Source organism: Vulpes vulpes, chromosome 2 (assembly GCF_048418805.1).
Source record: "Vulpes vulpes isolate BD-2025 chromosome 2, VulVul3, whole genome shotgun sequence".
NCBI lineage: Eukaryota > Metazoa > Chordata > Mammalia > Carnivora > Canidae > Vulpes > Vulpes vulpes.
The window spans coordinates 91,813,207-91,834,878 of record NC_132781.1 but is presented as its reverse complement, the minus strand read 5'-3'; the positions used below and the strand labels follow the sequence as shown (position 1 = coordinate 91,834,878).

The 21,672-nt window shown below is 40.7% G+C and overlaps 1 protein-coding gene across 4 annotated transcripts in view; it reads left to right on the top strand.

The window, feature by feature from the left end:
• MPP7 (MAGUK p55 scaffold protein 7) overlaps window positions 1–21,672 on the top strand; it is a 302,487-nt gene that overhangs the window by 247,577 nt on the left and 33,238 nt on the right. For all 4 annotated transcript variants that reach the window (XM_072749255.1, XM_072749256.1, XM_072749257.1 and 1 more), the window contains one exon: window positions 512–682. In XM_072749255.1, coding sequence (XP_072605356.1) covers window positions 512–682 — 171 coding nt within the window. The remainder of the gene's footprint in view (window positions 1–511; window positions 683–21,672) is intronic.

Sequence of the window (21,672 nt, the reverse complement as noted above, 5' to 3'; positions counted from 1 at the left end):
TCCCTAATTTAGTTTCCTTTTTATTGAACAATAGATGCTTGTCTATGCCACAGGTATGTTGTTAGGTTATGCTTACAATACGCTATAAAATATTCTAGTATTTATGAATGAGAAAATTTGTCATTTATATTTTAAATGTTTTTACAGTGCTTTTAACTTTTTGTTTATCAACTGTGCTCAGTCAGTCCATAATAAATTATGATTTCCCACTTATTTTGCTTTATGTGGGTTCTTTACTCACTGATTTCTGAAAAAAACTCTTTATGGCTTGGAACCTAATAAAATTTATATTATTATAACTATAAAAATAAATGTTTGATGATTCTCTTATAAAATGATTGTTTTAATGAAATTGTGTAATATTTTTGTATTTCCTTTTACTAAATGTACTTGTGACAATATTCTCTTTCATAAAATCCAATCCCACTTTGAGGATTTTTTAAATTTTTGCTTCTTGGGGAGTTTCTTTTTTTGGTTCTCATTCTTTAAAAAAAAATGTTTTTTCTTGTAGCTGGTTTTAGGAGAAGTTTTCGTCTTAGTAGAAAAGATAAGAAAACAAATAAGTCCATGTATGAATGTAAGAAGAGTGATCAGTATGACACAGCTGATGTGCCCACATATGAGGAAGTGACACCGTATCGGCGGCAAACGAACGAAAAATACAGACTTGTTGTCCTGGTTGGTAAGTGTGTCTTTTGTGTTAATTTTGACAAAACAAGCGAGGTAGTGGGGCACTTGGGTGGCTTGGTGGTTGAGCATCTGCCTTTGAGTCGGATCATGATCCGAGGATCCTGGGATCGAGTCTCACATGGGACTCCCTGTGGGGAGCCTGCTTCTCCCTCTGCCTATGTCTCTGCCTCTCTGTCTCCCATGAATGAACAAATAAAATCTTTTAAACAACAACAACCAAACAAGTGAGGTAGTAAGAATTTAACTTCAAAGAGCATGGTGCTTGAAGATTTCAAGCCAAATGAAATGAAAGACATTTTCAGTCTTTTGTACTCATATGGCATTCATGAGACATAAGACATATGTGAAGAATGGTATTGACATTTTAGTGGGACCTCTGAAAGAGGGGGGGATAGCAAATACGTCGCAATAAGTTAAGTAAATTGGGGTAACTAAATAATAGAAACAAATATTTTTTAATATAACCCAAATTTCTTTTAAATCATTTTGAGGCAGTAGCCACAGTAGAAGCTTCTTATGGCATTTAGGCCTTCAGTGAAATAAACTATTTCAGCAGAGTACTAGGATATTTACAGCTGGAGAGTCATTAACTAATGAAACTGCTTAAAGTAGTTAATAAATATATATGGTGATTTCCACAGACATTGGCTGGTTTGACTCATTTTCACGTTCTAGCATCTGTCCTGACCAGACTTCATAGACATGCGCAGTCACAGCCTCCATGTTAATCCATTCACCTCATCCCAGTTTGCATTTTTTTTTAAATTTGGTGACAGGTAATTAAAACCGATAATTGGGGGTGAGGGTGGGGGGGAGGAAAAGAGAAATGAAGGAGTTTGGTGTCTCTTATTGATTATTCCTTTATAAACTGAAGATGACCATGAGGGGATGAGAATAAGTGGAAAAGCTAAAGAATCATCCCTTCTATTGACGTGGAGTCCTTTGAAAGGTTACAGCACAGGGATGGTGGTGATGAGACGGAAATGATGCAGTTTCCCACACCCGATGTGATCTCTAGCATCATCAGATGTTCACATCATTGGCATTATTTAGAAAAACACGTACTTCAGAGTTTCCCATATTAACAGTGTCCCCTTCTAATCTATGTATATGAAAGCCCGCCCCCAACACCTCCTGGAGGAATATTCTCCATAGATTTCTATGTTTACTGTAAGAGCCTTCAGTGCCTTGGCTTCCAGTCCCTGTAGAATAGGCTAATGAGAATATAAGCATTCCCTGGTTCTAAATCTTTTTGTGTCTCACAGGGGGTACTTGGACCTCCTGCTCCTCTCTACCCCATTGTCCTTCCCAGTACCCATCTTAGCAGTGTGTCTTCTATCCCATAACATATTTTGCTCTTCAGCCAAGGTCTGCTTCTCACCCGAAGATAGAGACATACCTTGCGATAAAAAGTCAAAGAGAACACAATTTCCTGTTTCCCCTAAATCTAGATCTCCTCTGTAGGCAAAGAGTTACTGTTATGACTGTGCTACTTTTGGTTTCCCTGGGGGGTGGGATCTAAGTGAAGGAGGAAGGTAGAATAAACTTTGCTCTTTTTTTTCTTCCCATACGTGCTAACCTCCAAGGTGGGGAAGGAAAGATAGAATAAGATAAACTATGGGTCTGAATAGGAATGCATGAAATAATACAAATAAATCAGTCGCAAGCAACTAAAGATGATTGATGGTTATGAAAAAGAAATATTCACTCCCTAGAATCTTCCAAAGGAAAAGGGGAAATGCTGACCTCATACAGGTTAAGGCAGCCATGCAGTTCTGTTAAATGACATCTATGCAGATGTCATCATCTCTCCCTGCAGTTCGTTAAGGAAATTCCTAGTATCTTTTTTTTGTCGATGCCTTGAATTTTTTTTATGTAGATAATCTTGTTATCTGTGACCAAAGACAATTTTATTTCTTTTTTGTAGGCATTTTATTTTATATTCTTGTATTCTCTCCTCACTGTAGGTTCTCCAGTATCATGATGAATGAGATTGGTGAGAACATCTTTGCTTTGTTCTCAGTCTTAGGGAGACAGAAAGTACTCAATCTTTCACCATGAAGTATAATATTAGATGTAGGTTTGTTTTTTTTCTATAAAAAAAAAACCTGCCCTTTACCAGGTTAAGAAAATACCCTTCTATTATTAATTTGCTGAGAGTATTTACCATGAATTGATGAATTGATGTTGAATTCTGTCAAATGGATTTTTTTTCTGCATCTGTTGACATGATTATATGGTTTTGCTTATTTGATCTGTTGAAATGGTGACTTGCATCTATTTTATTTTTGTGTATTGAATGAGCTTTGCATGATGTATTCTTCTTTGGCATAGCATTAGATTCAGTTTGCTGCTCTGTAGTTTTCTTAGAATGTTTTTGTCTAGTGTTTATCAAGATAGTGCCATATTCTTAAAATGTGTTGGGGAGTGTTTTCTCCTCTTCACTTTTCTGGGAGAGCCTTTGTAGAATTAGTATTATTTTCCTCTAAAATGTTTGGTAGAATTACACAGTAGAACCATACTGGCATCCTTTTGGGGAGGTTTTTAACTACAAATTTAATTTCTTTTTAAAAATGAAGAAGGAGAAGAGAAGGAAGGAAGAAGGAGAGAACGTGTGAGAGAGGGCATCTTTGTGTCTTTATACATACGCACACACACACATAACTATTCAGATTATCTTCTTGAATGAGATTTGGCAATTTGTGTCTTTGAAAGAATTTGTTTCACCTCAGTTACCAATTGTATAAGATAAAGTTGTATAATTTTCCCTTATTATCCTTTAACTCTCTGTAAGGTCTGTAGTAATGTTTCCACTTTCATTTTCATTATGGGTAATTTGTCTTGACTCTTACATCAGGTACGTATTGCTGTATAACAAGTTTTTGGAGTTCTTTTGTTGGAATTACAGGAATCAAAGTTTAAGTGTTCATAATCTGTACACTCATAGCTTCCGTTTAGTACAAACTTAGTGACCTTAAAATAGCACATACTTACTATCTGAAAGTATCTGCAGGTCAGAATTTGGAGAGTTTGAGCATGACTTAGCTAGGTTGTCCTCTGCTTCAGGATCTCTCATAAGGCTGTACTCAAGACTTGGCCAGAAGTAGGTATCTCAGTTTGAATGCTAGACCAATAAAGGATTTACTCCTGAAACCATTGGGTTTGGCAGAGCTCATAATCCACCCTCAGTTCCTTGCCCTCTGGGCCTCTGCAACATGGTAGCTTTATCAGAGTGTATAACCTGAAAAGGCAAAGGAACAGAACATTCCATATTTTGTTGGTTAGAAGCAAATCACAGGTTTTGCCCACAATCAAGGAGGTGGAATTGCACACAAGTGTGAAAAACAGAAGAGTGGGGATCATTTTTGGCCTTCCTGGAGTCTTCCTGCCTTAACTCTTTTTCTAATTTATTGATCTTTTATAACAGCACGTGTACATTTAAATTCTTTTCTATTGTTTTTCTTTTCTCAATTTTTTGTTTTTCTTTTCTCAATGTTTTGTTTTTCTTTTCTCAATTTTTAAAAAGATTTTATTTATCTAAGAGAGAGAGAGAGAGAACCAGCAGGCAGAGTAACAGGCAAAGGGAGAGGGAGAATCAGACTTCCCGCTTAGCAGAGAGACGACATGGGGCTTGATCCCAGACCCCTGGGATCATGACCTGAGCTAAAGGCAAATGCTCAACTGACCGAGCCACCCAGATGCCCCTCTTTTCTCAATTTTGTTGATTTGCGTTATTATTTCCTTCCTCTGCTTAATTTGGACCTAGTTTTCTTTTTTTTTTTTTTCTTGTTTTATGAAGTTAAATCTTAGACTGTTGACTAGAAACCCTTATTTAAAAAATTTAGGTATTAGTAAACTTAAATTTAAATTTCCCTCTAAGCACTGCAGCCTATGATTTTTGATCTGTTCTATCTTTATAACATATCACTCAGATCACAGTATTTCCTAATTTCCTTTGTGATTTCTTTGATCCACAAGTTGTTTAGAATGTGTTATTTAATTTCCAAATACTTGAGGATTATCCAGATATCTTTCTGGTATTGATTTCTTGTTTAATTACATTGTAATCAGATAATATGCTTTGTATGATTTTAGTTCTTTTAAATTTATCAGATTTTTTTTTTTTTTTTGTCCAGAATCTGGTCCCTGTCCTCAAGTGTTGTGTGTGCACTTATAAAAAGTGTATTCTGCTGTTGTTTGATGGAGTGTTTGATATATGTTAAGTTGGTTGATAATGTTTAGGACTTCCATATTCCTAATTTTTTGTCTACTTATTCTGATAATTGTTGAAAGGGGAGTGTTAAATTCTCCATAGTGGTAGATTTGTCTATTCCTCTTTTCACATACGTCAGCTTTTACTTAGGATATTTAGAAGCTCTGTTAAGTATATGTATATTCAGAAGTATTATGTTTACTTAATGAATTACCTTCTTATTATGTAATGTCCTTTTTAATCCCTGGTAACATTCATTGTTCTGACATCTGCTTTGTGTGATGTTTGACATAGCCACCACTTAAGTTATCCTTTGCTAATTGTTTGCATGATGTATCTTTTCCTGTCCTTTAATTTTAACCCATCTATCTGTTTATTATTAAAGTGAGTTCATTTTTTACAGATAGCATAGTCTTGGGTCTCGTACTTATTCAGTCTGATAATCTACATCTTTAATTGGTATGTTTGGACCATTTATATTTAATATAAACTACTCATATGGTTGAATTTAGGTCTATTATTTTTATTTTACTTTTGTTTTCTGTTTATTCATTTTTTTTGTTTTTCTTGCCTGCCGCCTTTTGGGTTATTTCACTACTATTTTTTTCTTATTTGACTTTAATATAACTGCTGATTTTTTGGCTTTACCTCTGCATGTAATTATTATTTGTTTCTGATGTTTTTTTTTTTAATCTTTGATTTTCAGCAGTTGGATTATGATGTATCTATATGTGCTTTAGTTTGAGTTTAATATGCCTGAGTTTACTGAACATCTGAAATCTATAAATTTATGACTTTCACCAAATTTTGGAAAATTTGGGCAATTATTTTTTGAGTTTTTTGTTTGTTTTTTGTGGGGGTTTTTTGGGCCCTAACCTCTTTTCCCTCTACTTTTGGGACTGCAATAGCACATGAGTTAGAGTCTTTAGTAGTGTCTCACAGGATCCTGAGTTTTGATTATTTTTCTTTTCTAGTGTTTTTGTTTTTCAAAATTGACATTTTCTTTTGGTCTGTTCAAGTCTCTGACTCTTACCTTCATCATCACTGTTTTGCTATGTAACCTACAAACCAAATCATTAGATTTCATATATTTTATTTTATTTTCAATTGTGAAATTACCAATTGTTTTCATAGTTTTTGTTTATCTGATAAGAATGTGATTTTTACATTCAGGTGTGTTTAGTTTTGTCTCATGAAGCTTAAGATAGCTTCTTTATCATTTTGGGTAATACCAATGTTAGGCTTATCTTGTGGTTGGCATCCATCGATTGTATTTTTTTTTTTTTTGAGAATCCATCATCTTTGTGCATTGAATAATTTTTTTCTGTATCCTAGACATTTTGAACATTATTTTGTATAGACTTTGGATCTTACTATATTCCTCTGGAAAACGTTAAATTTTTTAGCAGGCTGTCAACCTGATTAGGCATAGTCTCTTTGCCTCAGTTCAGTTTTCAGGTCTTTGCTGTGCTGCTTTGGGTCTCTTTCTCGCACATGATGTTTGTGTTAGCCAGAGAGTCATACAGTGGTTTAAATCTTAGTTGTGCTCTTTGGGTTTACCTCACTTCTGCACAGCTTAGGGGTGAGCCCATAATTTTTATGAGGTCTTAGCACAATCCTCTTCAAGCTCTGAATGAAGACTCGTCCTCTGGACAAAGCCCAAGAACAAAGAAAAACAGGGAAACTTCATCCCCTTGGGGATCACCTCTCCAGGTTTGATATCCTTCCACACTCTGCCTGCTTTTGTTTGCTTTTCAGAGTCTTCAAGTTGTTGCTGTGTGCTGTCCAGAGGTTTTAATTGTGATCAGTGCAGGAATCAGATTATAGTGTGCTTACCCCACTGAGTGGAGCTACAACTCCCCCAAAGCTTTCAACTCCCCTCACAGATAAAATTTGCCACTTGGCACTGGTGTATCTTAATCAGTCTCCTTGAAGTTGAGTGATATGACCCTAACTATCATATCTTTGACTCTGAGTTTTAAAGGGTTATCAGGACAGAATACCACAGGACCATCTGGACTACCTTTTAGTAAAATTATGCTCCTAGAAATATGTATCACAGCATTCTTTTGTCAGCCCCAAGTCACAGAATGATCTCAGGTATTTTGGATGCTGCGTTACATGAATGCTTGTTGTCTGGGTCTGCAGTCACTGAACTAAAATTCATCTGGCTGAAATCTTCAGTGAAGAGCTTAATTGTATGCTTTTAAGTTGTCCTAAATCCCTTTTGCCTGTTGATCTTTGAGCTCCTGGCACCTGATTCTGGATTGAACATGGACTCTGTCCTGGGGGCCTCAGGCCTTACTTTCTGACAAACTACTGCCTGCTCTTCTCACTATATTTTACATTCCTGGCAGGAACCTATAGTCTTTTTTTTTTTTTTTTTTTTTTTTAAGCCTTGTGATGTCTCTCATACTGTGACGACTGTTCTTTCTCTGTCTCCTGCTTGGAATTCCTTACGTTTCTTACGCCTGGTTCTCAGAGATTTCCTCTGTATCTCCCAACAGGAAGGTTGCCCTCAAGATATTCCTCAATTGGAGATGCTAAATGTTGACCTGTCCAGTGGTGAAGCCAGTGAGGATCCCCAGTTCCTTTGTCCTGTGCTTTTCTCCCTACTCATGTTGCCTTACTCTTTGGACTTTTCCAGCCTTGAGTTAATTAATTGTATTATTTCAATGACAACCAAATAACCCTTTTTACTACTTATCTTTCTCTACCAGGAAAATCTAACTGTAATGTTTCATCATGCTCTGCAGTTCCTGATGGCTTTCAACAGTCCCAACCGAGTTTTTAGTCTATCTTTTTCTCATGCGGGTCCTATCCTTCCTCTTCCATGTGTAATAACAGTAACCAAAATGTATTGTCAGGCATTAAGTTAAGGGCTATGCTTGTATTATTTCATCCAGTCCTCACCATGAGTACGAGGTACATACTCATATTATCCCTCCCCCCCCCCAAAGAAACTGAAGCACAGAGAGGAGAAGTAAGTTACTTTGCCCAAGCTCATGCAGCTACTTAGTAGTGGAGCTGATTCATACCTAAATTCTTCAAGACCCAAACCTTCTTTAACTGGAGCCCAAGAGTGCAAGAGCACCTGGCTCTATGAGTCCCAAACAGACCAGACTTGGCCACTTACCACTGACAAAATCCAGAGGCAGAGAGAGAATGGTGGTGAAACAAGAAAGGAATTTATTTCAGTGAGGCCAACACTGGGAAGATGTGAACTAACATCTCAAAGACTGTCTCCAAAGTGCTGAAAATACTTCTAGGTTTATATAAGAGACATGTGGGACACAGGTCAGTGGGAATATGCAGGTGGGCAGTAAAGAGCAGGTCGATCATTGTCTTGGAGTCAATCATGCAGGGTTTTGCTGGTATCAGGGCCCTTGCTAATGCTTAAGGGGCAGTTTGGGTTCCCATGATGGATACTTTGCCTCAGGTCTTTTGCCTGAGTTAAAAGAGGTGTTTAGGGGCTCCTGGGTGGCTCAGTCAAACATCTGACTCTTGATTCTGGCTAGGTCATTATCTCAGGATCATGGGATCTGGCTCCAGGCTCAGCAGGGAATCTGCTTGAGATTCTCTCTCCCTCTGCCCCTTCCCCCACTTCTACACACACACACACACACACACACACACACAGTCTCTAAAATAAATAAATCTTAAAAAAAGTTTAAAAGATAGGTCAAAATGGAGGTAAAGTTGGGGCACCTAGGTGGCTCAGTTAGTTACACAACTGACTTTTGATCTCAGCTCAAGTCTTGTTCTTAGAGTCATGAGTTCAAGCTCTACAGTGGGGCTTAAGCAAGCCTGGAGCCTACTTTAAAAAGAAAAATGGAGGCGAAGTCTTCTTTCAGATCCCCACTGTCAAGATACCATTTTATTTCTATGGAGGGAAAAGGATAGTGGTCATTTGCTCTGTAGCTACTTCCTACTGATCAGGGATGACATAGGGATTTTGGAATGGAAGATTTTGACAGGGTGGGAGAATTTCATTTCTTGAGTCTCTCCTGAAATATACAGTAAGGTATCTCCATGCTGGTATGAATAGCATGGGCTCCTGCTTGACAAATACAAAAAGTCTAACCACAACCAAAAAGAGAAACGACAAGAAGTATAGCAGTGTTTAGCAGAGCATATTTCCATTTGGGAAGAATCGAATTTAGTCGACTGCTAAAAGGATCTAGAACCAGGGCATCTATAATGATGATGTATTTAAATCTTTCATGGCTTCAGACACATTCTTTGAGTAGTTTGGAATATATATACAAAATTCTGCTTTAATGAGTACACAGATTCCTCCTTGGGCTGCAGTCAAAATACCAAGAGCCATCTGGTTTTGAAGGACGACTTTTTGACTTCATGTGGTTTCATCATTTAGGAGAGTGTGTGCCAAGTTTGATTAAAGATGGCTGCTGTATGCTTGACCAAAGCCTCTACTTGTAATTCTACATCAACAGAGGTAGCTTCTGGGACAGCTATATGGCTAACTGATAAAATAATAAAGAAAACCTCTTTGCCTAATACCTACCTTTAACAATATCGCAATTATGAGGAATCACTGGCAAGTGGTAGACATCCCAGGAGATACAGGCATCCATCATAACATCATAAGTGCATTGTCCAATCCCATCATAAGGAAGGGAGGGCCACCTTTCCATAACCCTTAGCTAACCCTATGGAGTAGGGTACACTCTGTCTTTTGAGGAGTGGTTTTGCCATTCCAGCCACTTACCGGGATGTATTAAAACTTTAGGGATTTCATATAATTTCTAGAACAGTTACAGCATTTACCCATAGGATATAACCTAAGACAGTTTATCATTGTTTGTTTGACAGTGATTCCCATCTAACTCAACATACCATGTAACTTAACATATAGGCCTAATTAGTCAAGAAGACTTTGTTTAGAATTTGAAGAAATTTGTTAAAAACCTCAGGTTTTAGAGCACATACCTAAATAGGATTACAGATCATTATAAATAGTATTTCATTTTCTATTTAATCAAGGAGGTAATACTTGGTAGCAAAACTTAGCTCCTTTACTATTGAGAAGTTTTAACTTTCCTAAGTAATCAGAGACCTAAAAGGCCAAGACATAGAAACTCTGGTTTTCTGAGCAGATAAAAAAAATGAGAACTTTTGTTTACAACTTCTTACAAGAGCAGACCAAAAATCGAAGAAAACTTTATCTTTTTCACAGAAAAGGTAAACCCTAGTCTTATATGAGTGTACTTTTAAAACTCACTCATTCCAGTGTTAGTCCTGACCATGCATAAATGCTTTTCCAAAGATTCCCCTTCACAAACCTTTTACAGCTTTCTTTTTCATTCAGATGTTGCCTTACACCTTCTCTCTAACCAGTCACATTTTAAGGCAAAATTACTCTATTTTTCCTCAACAAAAATATATTCCCATTCCTCGTACCTTTCTTACCAAAATACATCTTATTTTCCTTGCATACAGACTTACTCCCCTTATTTCTAGCAGTCTCAGTTACATTTATTATTAATGCTTAGAAACCTTAACTTCTAGTAAAAACTAGGTAGTAAGCAATTGTGAACTACATCAGAATTTTTTAGATTGGAAATTTATGACTGTACTTCATAATCTCTGGAAACGTTTTACCATAATATAGTTTTTTTGACCAAGCATAAAATATGCTTACTAGCAGCCCTAATTTTATCTTTAGTTTCTCTGTAATAAGAAGCCACAAACAGATAAACCCATGTTGAGTAATTAATGTTTCAGTGTTTTGTCCTATTGGAAAATAGATATCCAGTGAGTTCAAACCAATATATCATTTAACCTACCAAAACTTTAAAGTTTTAGGTTAACAATGAATCTGAAAGCTTCACACCTTCCTTTTTTTTTATTCAACCTACTTGCTCTTAACAGTTACCTGTGAAAACCTCATGAGACACATCAAATTAACAGAGGACAATATTAAGTCCTCTGTTTGCTGACAGATAGAGATGACCTTTAGTTAACGTTGGTAGAACGTGAACTTTAGTAAACCTTAATAAACCTTGGTAGAATAGAAGTTTTATATTTAATGCTGATAACTCTAAAGACATGTTTATTTTTTTAAAGATTTTATTTATTTATTCATGAGAGACAGAGAGAGGGAGGCAGAGACACAGGCAGAGAGAGAAGCAGGCTCCATGCAAGGAGCCTGATGTGGGACTCGATCCCAAGTCTCCAGGATCACGCCCTGGGCTAAAGGCCCTAAACCGCTGAGTCACCCGGGCTGACCAAGACATGTGTATTTTAATTAGGCTGACAATCTTGAATTAACTTTAATGCCATATGTTGTATCTAGGTCCACTAAAAAGTCCACGAATCAATTTGTTTCCCACTATCAGGGTTTTTTTTTTTTTCCTTTTAAGATTTTATTTGTTTATTCATGAGAGACTCAGGGAGAGAGAGAGAGAGAGAGGCAGGGACCCAGGCAGAGGGAGAAGCAGGCTCCATGCAGGGAGCCCAATGCAGGACTCGATCCTGGGACTCCAGGATCACGCCTGAGCCGAAGGGAAGACAGTCAACTTTTGAGCCACCCAGGTGTCCCCCACTATCAGTTTTAATTGGCCTCCTGTGGGGAAATCTGAAGTGGGCAGTTTATGTCCAGGGGAGCCTCAGGACCCCTTCATGTTGATTCGGGGGGTACTTTGAACCTCATAAGGAAGAAGCTTTGAATCCCATAAGGAGGTAGCTCAATAGCTAGGGGTGCTTTTTGTTTCTCAGTGAGGTAGGAGGACCAGGAGCCAGTGGCTCTGGAGGCACCAAGGATGGTACAGGAGCGGCCACATTAACCTCATGGGTGATGTGACAAACAGGGGGAGGGGAAGGTGGAGACAGAAGTGTACCACCACCAATGTTGATGGTCAGTTTAAAGTTTGGACTAACATTCCTTTATCTCCATGTCCTATCTCTCCTTCCTACAAAACAGCCTTTTTCTGAGGTTACTTTTCAGCACTCCGCACCATAAATTCACAATATGCCCTAATAGGTTTCTGCTGAGAAGAGAAGGAAGCGTCACCATCTTCCTAGGCAAAGGTTCAGAAAGAACACAGAAGCAATAAAACTATGACTACCTGAAGCCCAGAATACCTCTGTTAGCATTCGTTCTTCCCCCCAACTGAGAGGGTATTCACTGCCTGGGCCACAGGGCTTCCTAGACAAGCTAGGAGAGCCAAACCAAAGCAAGCCCCCTGTTTGGAGGCAACCAAATGGGAGGAAGGAATTCGAGAACCATTCAGTGGCCATCTTTCCTCTGAGCTTAACATACTCATGTCCCAGGAGGTGTTAAAATGAAAATTCATGTTTTTCTTATCACAGGTTTATAACTAAAAGAAGACGGACCAGCCAGCCACTATTCTCCCCAGGGGGCTCTGGGGGGGATAGACTTAGCAGTCCCTGTCTCGTACACACAGATTCCAACAGAGATCTCCCTGTATGGACCCTGGCTTCCCATTTTCCTCTCACCCACTCCTTTTTCTAGGGGCACATTCACAAGTTGTAACAGCCCTTGCCACAGCTCAGCTACCCAAGCCTGAGCAAATGGGTTAAGAAAACCCAAAACAAGTAGTTCAAAAGAACCCAGAGGCAGGGAACCAGAGAAGGACCAGGATGGGATTTGATGTGCATTCATCAGGGGGGACTTACCAGGAGCCAGATCTCTGGGGCCCATTACTACTTCTAGGTCGTTCCCCTATTTCACCAAATGTGGTTAAGACCACTGATGCCAGTTCAGAGAGAGAGAGAAAGAAAAAAGTCTTCAAAATGAAACAGGTTTGGGCAGCTACAAAGGACTTCCTTACTGTCCAGGAGGGACCCAGGGATCCACTAGCCAGGAGGAGCTGACTCTGACCTGTCCCAGCCTCAGGAAATGGCCATGAGCCCTCTTGGCACAGCGCTGCAGCCAAGGGCACCACCCTGGGGGTCCCTGGAGGTCCCCGGGGGGCTGAGCCGATCAGAAGTACAGCCCATGACTGGCTCACCAGAATTGTGGCCGGAGCACAGGGCTGCAGGAGGCCCTGGCTCCCAGGGTCCCAAACAGGCCAGGCTCAGCAGCTCACTGCTGACAGAGTCCAGTGGTGGTGAAACAAGAAAGGGATTTCCTCGAGTGAGGCCAACACCTGCAGGCAGCGGACTTGTAGCTCACAAACCGTCTCCGAAGTTCTGAAAAGACCTCTAGGTTTCTTTAAGGAAAGTGTGGGACAAGGTCCGTGGGTCCATGCAGGTGGGCAGGAAAGGTCAGGTCGCCGTTGTCTTGGGGCCGGCCGCGGGGGGTCTTGCTGCCTCAGGCAGTCCTCATTGCTCAAGGTGGGGGGGGGGAGTGTGGGTTCCCATCACAGGATGCTTTGCCTACAGGGCCCTTTGCCAGAGTTAAGGCATAAGCTGGAAAGAAAAACTTAGAAAGTACAGTCAAAGTGGGGTAGCTGGGGACGCCTGGGTGGCCCAGTCAGTTCAGCGTCTGCCTGTGGCTCAGGTCATGATCCCGGGGTCCTAGGATCGAGCCCCACATCGGGCTTCCTGCTCAGCGAGCAGCCTGTTTCTCCCTCTGCCTCTGCCCCTTGCACTGCTTATGCTCTCTCGCTCTCTATGTCAAATAAATAAAATCTTAAAAAAAAAAAAAAAAACAAGGTAAAAGTAGTTAAAATCCTCTTTTACTTCTTTCTTTTCTCACTGTGGTATATTGCTTCCAGTCTGCAAAATCAGGGCTGTACTGACACCAATGGCTGGATCTAAATATCCTACTTTTCTCTTTTTCTCTTTGATTTAGGGCCCAGACATCCATCCATTTTCCTAAAAAATACCTCCATATTTTGTGAAAGTTCAGATCTGAGCCTACCAAAAGCATCCATGCTTCACATAAGTCCTGCCCACATTCAGGGCCTCGAGCTGGATATTTGGCCTTTGGTTCTCCCTGGGTCAGGTCAGCCGGCGTTGCAGCCAGAGCCCCTCATTGCACGTGGGCATTACCACTTCACCTTCCCTCCCTTAAAATTTGCCAGCTATTCCCAAAATACACTGGGTTGATTTTCCTGGCCTTTCCCCGTCAAGTCCATTCGCGTGTCCAGTAGCCCACCTGGGGTGACTGACTCTCCCAGCCACCAGGAACGTCTCTGGGCTTGATCTTACTGTCTGCACCATCTTCACAGCTCAGAAGGTGCCTCAGGAGTTTGTTGTTTGTTTGCTTTTAAAGATTCATTTACTTATTTTAGAGAGAGAGAAGTGCTGGGAGGTGGGGGGGGGGCTGCAGAGGGGGAGAGAGAGAGGATCTCAAACAGACTCCCACTGAGCACAGAGCCCCACCTGGGGCTTGATTCCTTGACCCTGAGACTGGATCCTGAGACCTGAGATCATGACCTGAAGGGAAATCAAGAGCTGGACATTTAGCCATCGGCCCCGCCTCTCAGGAGGTTTCTGATGGTATAGACAGAAGCAGCCTCAGAATATTCCCACGGAGGAACCCTTTCTCTCCCCTTGGGCTCCAGCCCTTTCTCTGAGGCTTCTCAAACCATAACACCAGTCCAGTCATCTGGGGATTTTGTTCCTAGGGCAATTTGTGATCGTAGCCTGAGGCAGGGCCAGAGCTTCTGCATTTCTAACAAGTTCCCAGCAGCTGCTGCAGGTCCAGCTTGCTTAGGGAGAACATGTTGCTTTTTATCTGTTGCCACTGGTTATAATGCAAATGTACTGAGGTGCCTCTGGCGGGGAGGTTGGGGGGGAGGCCTAGTTGCTGTTTTGAGTGGGTTTTGTTGCCCTCACCCTATTTTATTAGTAGTTGTGAACTGAATGTTATTTATTTTGATTTTACGCTTATCCCATATCGCTTCTGTGCTTCGTCATGCATGTGCCGTAATGATGGTTTTAAACGTTTGGTTTTTGCTTTAATCTCCGTTAAGGATTAGCAGTGATAGTTTAGGCTTGATTTGTCTGTTGTGGTCAACTGATTTATTATTATTTTTTGACATTCTTCTGAAAATCCTACAGGAAAAAAAATAATTCTTTTTGAAATTCTTTAGCTCCTAACACTTGATATTCCCATTTTGGAGTATTTGCTGGTATAATGTAATTGTAATTATTTACTCCTGTCCTTACCCTTGCTGTGGCCTTTTGTGCAGCATGACATTCCATAGTGGAATCCAGAGAGAGACAAGGTCATTGCATGTAACTGTCCTTCTTCAAAATCATTTCCTATCATTCACCTTTTTCTGTGTGGCCATTGCTCAGAAAATCTTTCTGCTTGCATGTATGGCACAGCCAAATTATTGGGAGTTTAGTGTTTATTGTCTGGAAAAATCTCCATCTATTATATCCTGTGAAGTGGGATAGTGTAAATGGTAATAAACGGGCCTCTGGGGAAAGACAGGCTAGGTTCTAATCCTGTTCTGCACTTTGGTAGCCATGTGATATCTACACATTTTAGATATTCTCTGGGCTTCAGTTTCTTCATCTGAAAAGTGAGGAAAGAGCACCTGCTTTCTGGGTTTGAGGGCTAAATAAAATGATATCTGCAAATACTTAGACCAATCCCTGGAACCCAGTAAGATTTTAATAAAAGCTCTTCATCTTGTAAAAAAACAAATTGAACTAAGTTTTAAAGATTTTATTGGCTTTATTTGGTGATTCATGGATTGGGCAGCATCCCATCTAGCAGATAGAAAGGAACTCCAAAGAACTGTACAAAAATGACACGCTTTTATAAGCAAAGGGGGATTGGGAAAGGAAGTTACTGGTAAAGAGCAGATTGTTTGTGGCAAGGGCACCCTCCTTTAGGGGGCTGTGGGGATCTATCAGGCAGATGGTGCTGACCAGGTGGTTCCAGATAGACTGGGTTGAGTGTCCACCCCTCGAGGAGTGGGGCAGCTGGGTGGCTCAGTTGCTTAAGCGTCCAAATCTTTGTTTCAGTTCAGGTCATGATCTTGGCGTCATGGGATCAAGTCCTATATTGGGCTCCGTACTCAGCATGGAGTCTGCTTGAGATTCTTTCCTTCCTCGTTTGCCCCTCCCCAACTTGTGTTTTCTTTCTCAAATAAAATCTTAAGACAAAAAAAAAAAAAAAGTCCACTCCTGGAAGTGGTTGAAACTAAGTCAGGTATTATGGGGTTTTTTTTTTTTTTGGTAACATGAGCTTAGCACAAGTGACTCCATTTGGGGCCTATTGTCTCTTTTTCATTATTTACCCCCTTTTGATCAGACTTCTGGCTTAATTAAGAAATTTAAGGCACTAGCCCTATGCCAAGCTAACACTCTCATGCTCTCAGTTTTTCCTCAATCACAGGTCATGATACTTTTTGCTGAATCTCTGTAGTATTGACACATCATGACTTCAGGTTCACATTATTTTTAAAAAGTTGATCATTGTCTCTGTTCCTTTCCTGACATTCCAGTCTCGGGGAGATCATTTCCTTGCTCGGCTGCAAACATGCACATAAAGCCTTCAGGAGAATACAGTGCACCAGAGATTACTGTGGTCAGTATAAGCAGGATAGCTCCCAGTGTCTGGAGGGTACTTTGGAGCCATGCTCTCCAAGACACAAATCAGTCAAAATCAAGTAAGCCAGAAAAGACCCTGTTGAAGGGGGCACTTCCTTAAGCCAAGTGTCCTGTTCACTAATCTTGCACAGCTGAGTTTCACCTTACCCAGAAGTATCATCCACATGTAGCTGGTGGTGTTGGTTGCAGCACAGACACCTTGTTCAGCTAAAGGATGATCAAGGGCTGTCCTCTTATCGACAGCAACCTGGGCCACAGGGTCTGAGGATTTCTGTTGGGCAGCTGTCACTTTTATAGTAGATTCTGTGATACTTTCAGGAGTTAACTAGAGATTCCTGGGATGCCTGGGTGGCCCAGCAGTGGAGTATCTGCCTTCAGCTCAGGGCGTGATCCTGGAATGCCAGGATCAAGTCCCACATCACGCTCCCTGTGTGGAGCCTGCTTTCCCTCTGCCTATGTCTCTGCCTCTCTCTCTCTCTCTCTCTCTCTCTCTCATGAATAAATAAATAAAATTTTTAAGGAAAAAAAAAAAGGAGAGGTTCCTTATCGTGGCATCATTTGCACACACTCCCGACTGGGGAAGTAGAGACCTGCCAGAGGAAGCGAATCTTAAATCATGAAAGCCTTCTGGGAGGTCCTTCCTAACCTGACAATGTACATTCAGGGGAGTTGGCCAGTGAAGTGTCTCAGTTTATTTCTGAACAGTCAGGGACATAGTTAGATAACCTGCAAGGCATGGTCTGGTTCTGCACCAACCATCTAAGGATTTATAGGGTCAGGGAGAATGATAACCACAGATAAGGATAAAACCTTCTGGGGCACACAGCACTTCTACTAAGGGGGCACCGTGAATGGATTCACTTGCAGGGATTGTTGCATTTGTCCATTGAAGCTAGGGGTCCATTAGGTTTTCAGTGCGCTTGGGATGTAAATCTCCTAGCCTGAAACAAAAAGTTGTTCTAAATTCCCTACAAAGATGTGTGCTGTGGTTGGGATCTTTTCGTGATTGAGGGCAGATCTGACTGAGATCATCATAAGAACATGGAGGTGCAAATGGGCTGTGATCTGCATAGATATTTGTGTCTGATGGGGCAGTATAGTTATAATTGTAGAAAGGCAACCAAGGCGCTGGATGTTCTGGCTGTAAAAGACTGTGACTTTTAAGGGGGCTTGGTTATAGTTAGTTTATGATGATACTGAGAATAGAAGAAAAATTGGTCACAGAGAGGACCAGGGGATCTCTAGCATCATGGGCAGATCAGAGTTTTTTATGACAAAATCCATCAGTACAGAAGGTTGCAGTGGCCTTAGCGATGGTCTTAGTGTGGCCTGGCAGATGGAGATGATGGTGCTATTTTTTCAGGCCAATGCCAGAGAGAGAAAAGGAAAGAAAGAAAAGGAGAGGTGATTTCATGTTTAATTAAAGTATGAAGTCTTGATCTGGCATCTTGGGTGGAAGCAGTCTACAGTGAGGTCAACTCCTTTTCCTCATTGTTTGGATTCAGAAGTCTCCAGCATCTGTTCAAGACCAGATGTCAGGTGGAGTCTCCTCTAGCTGTGAGATGTGTACCCAAGATTTAGTAGTTTCTGATTTCACAGTGGTGTCAGTAGTCTGGAGCCTGTGACAAAGTCCCTTACAGTAGGGTTGGAGAGTTGTCTTCCTCTGATGCCATTTCCAGAACACCTAGTCACCAGGCTCCCCGCCAACGTCAGTTTATGAGTCATCTTAGTTGCACAATGGTGGGTGAAGGAATGTAAAAACTGAAAAATGCCAGGGAGCAAGGAAGGACCAAGTAACCATCTTGGTTTTCCCATCACCCCCAACTGTTCATTGACTTTATACGGTTTGTTTGCTCATCTTAATTTCACTGAGTCAAGAGCAGACTATTGCCATGTCATAGGATATCAGGAAGGCAGGAGTCTGGCAAAAAGAGGTCATTTTTTGCAAAAACAATTTGTACTTTATTCACATGTGCCACACCCTTTATACATGTTGTTATACTGCCATTCCACAAAAGTCAGCTAGGGCATTCCTCTGATACCAGTTTCAGTTTTTTAGTATGGGCCTCAGTTTTGATGACAGAATTTCAGAAGGTTAGAGCATAGCAGTAAGATCTTTGTCTGTTTTTGATCAAAGTCCCAGTGAACATAAGAAAACCATTTTGTTTCCATAACATCCCCAAATCATGCATGATCCCAAAGGCCTACCAGCGATCAGTATGAATATTAGCAGTTTGTTCTCTTGATAAGTGGTGTACTTGGGTGAGGGCATATTCATTGGGCCGATTTAGCTTGTGGGAGATTTTCCCTCTCAAGTAGTTCCTATTAGAGTATTGCCAGCCTCGAATTTCCCTTTTTCATTTTTCCAGGATGCTCCATCAACAAATAAAATTATATCAGGATTAGTCAAAGGAGGTAGCTCCTAAATCAGGATGTGTTGCAAAATGGGGTGTTACTGCCTCAGAGTTGTTAGGGCTCACCTTCGTTTCGTAGCAGTAGTCATGTGGAAGGATTAAAAACATTGCAGCATTTTAGATGCAGACTGAGTGGCTAAAGCAGAGGATCTTAGAGGAGGTTAGTCTGTAGAAAGATACATAGTTCAGAATTAAGACTTTGGACAGCTTATTTGTTTATAAATAAATATCCTTTCCTCGGGTTAAATCTGTGGAGTCTTCTAGTAACTTTGCAGCTCTAGCCTTAAGATGGTTGACATGGACAGAGGTAACCAGACCAAGTTGGATGCTCATCGAGGTAGGAGGTCTTTGTTCACTGCCATGATCTTGAGTGATTATTCCCAGGGCTTGGTTATCTCTTTCATAAGGTTAACAGTTAGGTGGCCCTGGGACAGGCAATTCTTTCCCTGCTTGTTTTAATCTTATAAAGGCCTTCTTGTGTTTATCTGCCCAAGGAAACAATCAGGACTGAAACTTTAGTAAATTCATAGATTGGGGAAGCCAGTTGAGGAAAATTAGGAGCCCAGAGTCTGCAGTAGCCAGTTAGGCCTAGGAACCCATGAGGGTGGATTCGTTATCCAACTAAGAATAGTTGTGGGCCCAGGACATTGTTATATTAGCTCCCTTTTTTTGGAGATAGCTGGATTCCATTAGCACCTAGATCATGGCCTAGGTAATGAACAGTATCTAGAGAGAATATAATTTCCTTAAAGGTTTTATGTCCTTTTTCATCTGTTGCAGCAAATACATGGGATCTTTGCTGGACACCTATTTGGTCACTGGGAATAGCAAGAGGTTATTTACATACTACAGAAGGCTCAATATCCCAGGGAACTTTAGGGGACTTAAACCTTGGTAGAGCACTTAGAGGAAATAAGAAAGGACCTCACTGAGCCTGTGAGCGATGACTGTCGAGGTATACTGTTGATTGTTCCCAATCAAGGCAAATCGATGTTGGCTGTTGGGGTCTCCAGGGATGCTGAAGGAGGCTGAATATAGGTCCACAGCAGCAAACTGTCTTGACTCTGGTGGAACTTGTGACAAAAAGTTGTTTGGGTTTGGAGCAACTGGGAAATGGAGAATAACTATCTTATTAATAGCTCTGAAGTCCTGGACAAATCGCTATCCTCGTCCATCAGGTTTCCAGTCTGGCAGTTACAGGGCCAGCCCAGGGATCGATTAGCCCCTGAGTGATTACGATCTGTTGGCATGAGGTCTTGCATGGCCTCAAGCTTTAGTGGATTAGTGGCTTCAACAGGCAATGTAGGAAGAGATATAGTTACATCTATCTGAATTTATATAGGCTTTGCACTCTGTCCTCCTGATGTCAGTATTAGAAGTAGCCCACAGATTTTTCAGGCACCTCAGATAAATCAAGGATCTTTTGCTGGAATTTTTTCTCTTCTATATCAGGGGAAAATTATAAGGAACATAAAAGATCAGGTTCAGGTTGGTCAGGAAATTCTACGGTGAGGTTTCCCCTGGAGACAAAATGTATGAGACCTTTAAATTTTACAAAAGAGATTGCTACCTAACAGGTTGACTGGTACTGTATTACATAGCAAATCTCTCCCCAACACACAAACATTTTCAGTAAGAAGTCCCAGAGTCATCTGGACTACTGGTCTCTTGACCAGAGAGAACACTCTCTCAATTTTATTAGATACCTGCACTATAGAAACTTCTTTTTCATTCCAAGGGGCTTGTCCTATGAGAGCTTAGTTTAAAGTAGAGAATGTTGCTCCCATATCTATCTGAATCTGGCAAAGTTTTCCATTGATTGTACTTTTCGTTTTCCCCTTGGCTATTAAAGGGGATTACTGGTAGTTTACCAGAGGATGCCTCGGAATTCTCTTAACTCTAAGAGGGGCCATTTGGGGACAGATAGGGAAGCATATGAGTTGATGATGAAGAATTTGCATAAAGTCTTTGATGATGGTTTTTCCCCAATGTCCTAGTTGAATAAAAATGAGATATTGAGCCTGGGTCCAGTGTTTTGATGACAGACTCCTAAGAGGGTACAATGGGGGTGGGGGGCAGGTATTATTTTGGGTGCCTGCTTATAGCTTTTGTAGTTGTAAGACTAATAACTGGGTGGACTTTTGATTTTGGTCTTATTTCAAAGTCATCATGAGTTAGAGTCATGAGTTCAATCAGGCCACCCATTCTGTTTATGTCTTTTTTCAATACACTAATCACAGAAGATAATCCATTTCCAAATTGGGCAACTAAAGCAGGTTGGGTGACCTCATGTATTGTGTGCTGAATGCCATAGAAAGAGAGCTTCTAGATGGGCTTTAGAGTCTGTCAGTTTCATCTTCTTTGCATGTTTGAATCATAGACCAGTCAGTATGGGCTTTTCAAAAATTTGTTGCTATTTCGCACATTTTTTTTCTGGTCCATAATGGGACCACGATGAAGATCTCAAATGTCATCTTTGGGGTTGTGCCATTCTGCTTTGCACAAGCTGATAAAGATCTGGCAGCCTGGGGTCATAGGCCCTGATGAGGACTCTAAATTCTTCAGAAAACTTTCGCGGTTTCTCCTTGAGTTTAGGAAATTCTTTAACACTGGGCCTTAGTTTGGTTTGGTTTTTTGACCAAGGAGTGAAAGATGCCTGAGGAGGATCTCCTGCAGCCTTGAGGGGTTTTATTTTAAAAGATAATTGTATAATAGTCTTCTCAGGGAGGAAAGGCAATTCAGATAGTTAGTAGAAGAGGAGTGCTGCGGTAAAGGAGGGGAGAGGAGAGCAGTAGGAGTTATGTCACTGTGACCGTTGATTGTTGTAGGGACCTCTGTGTCTTTAATTCTTCA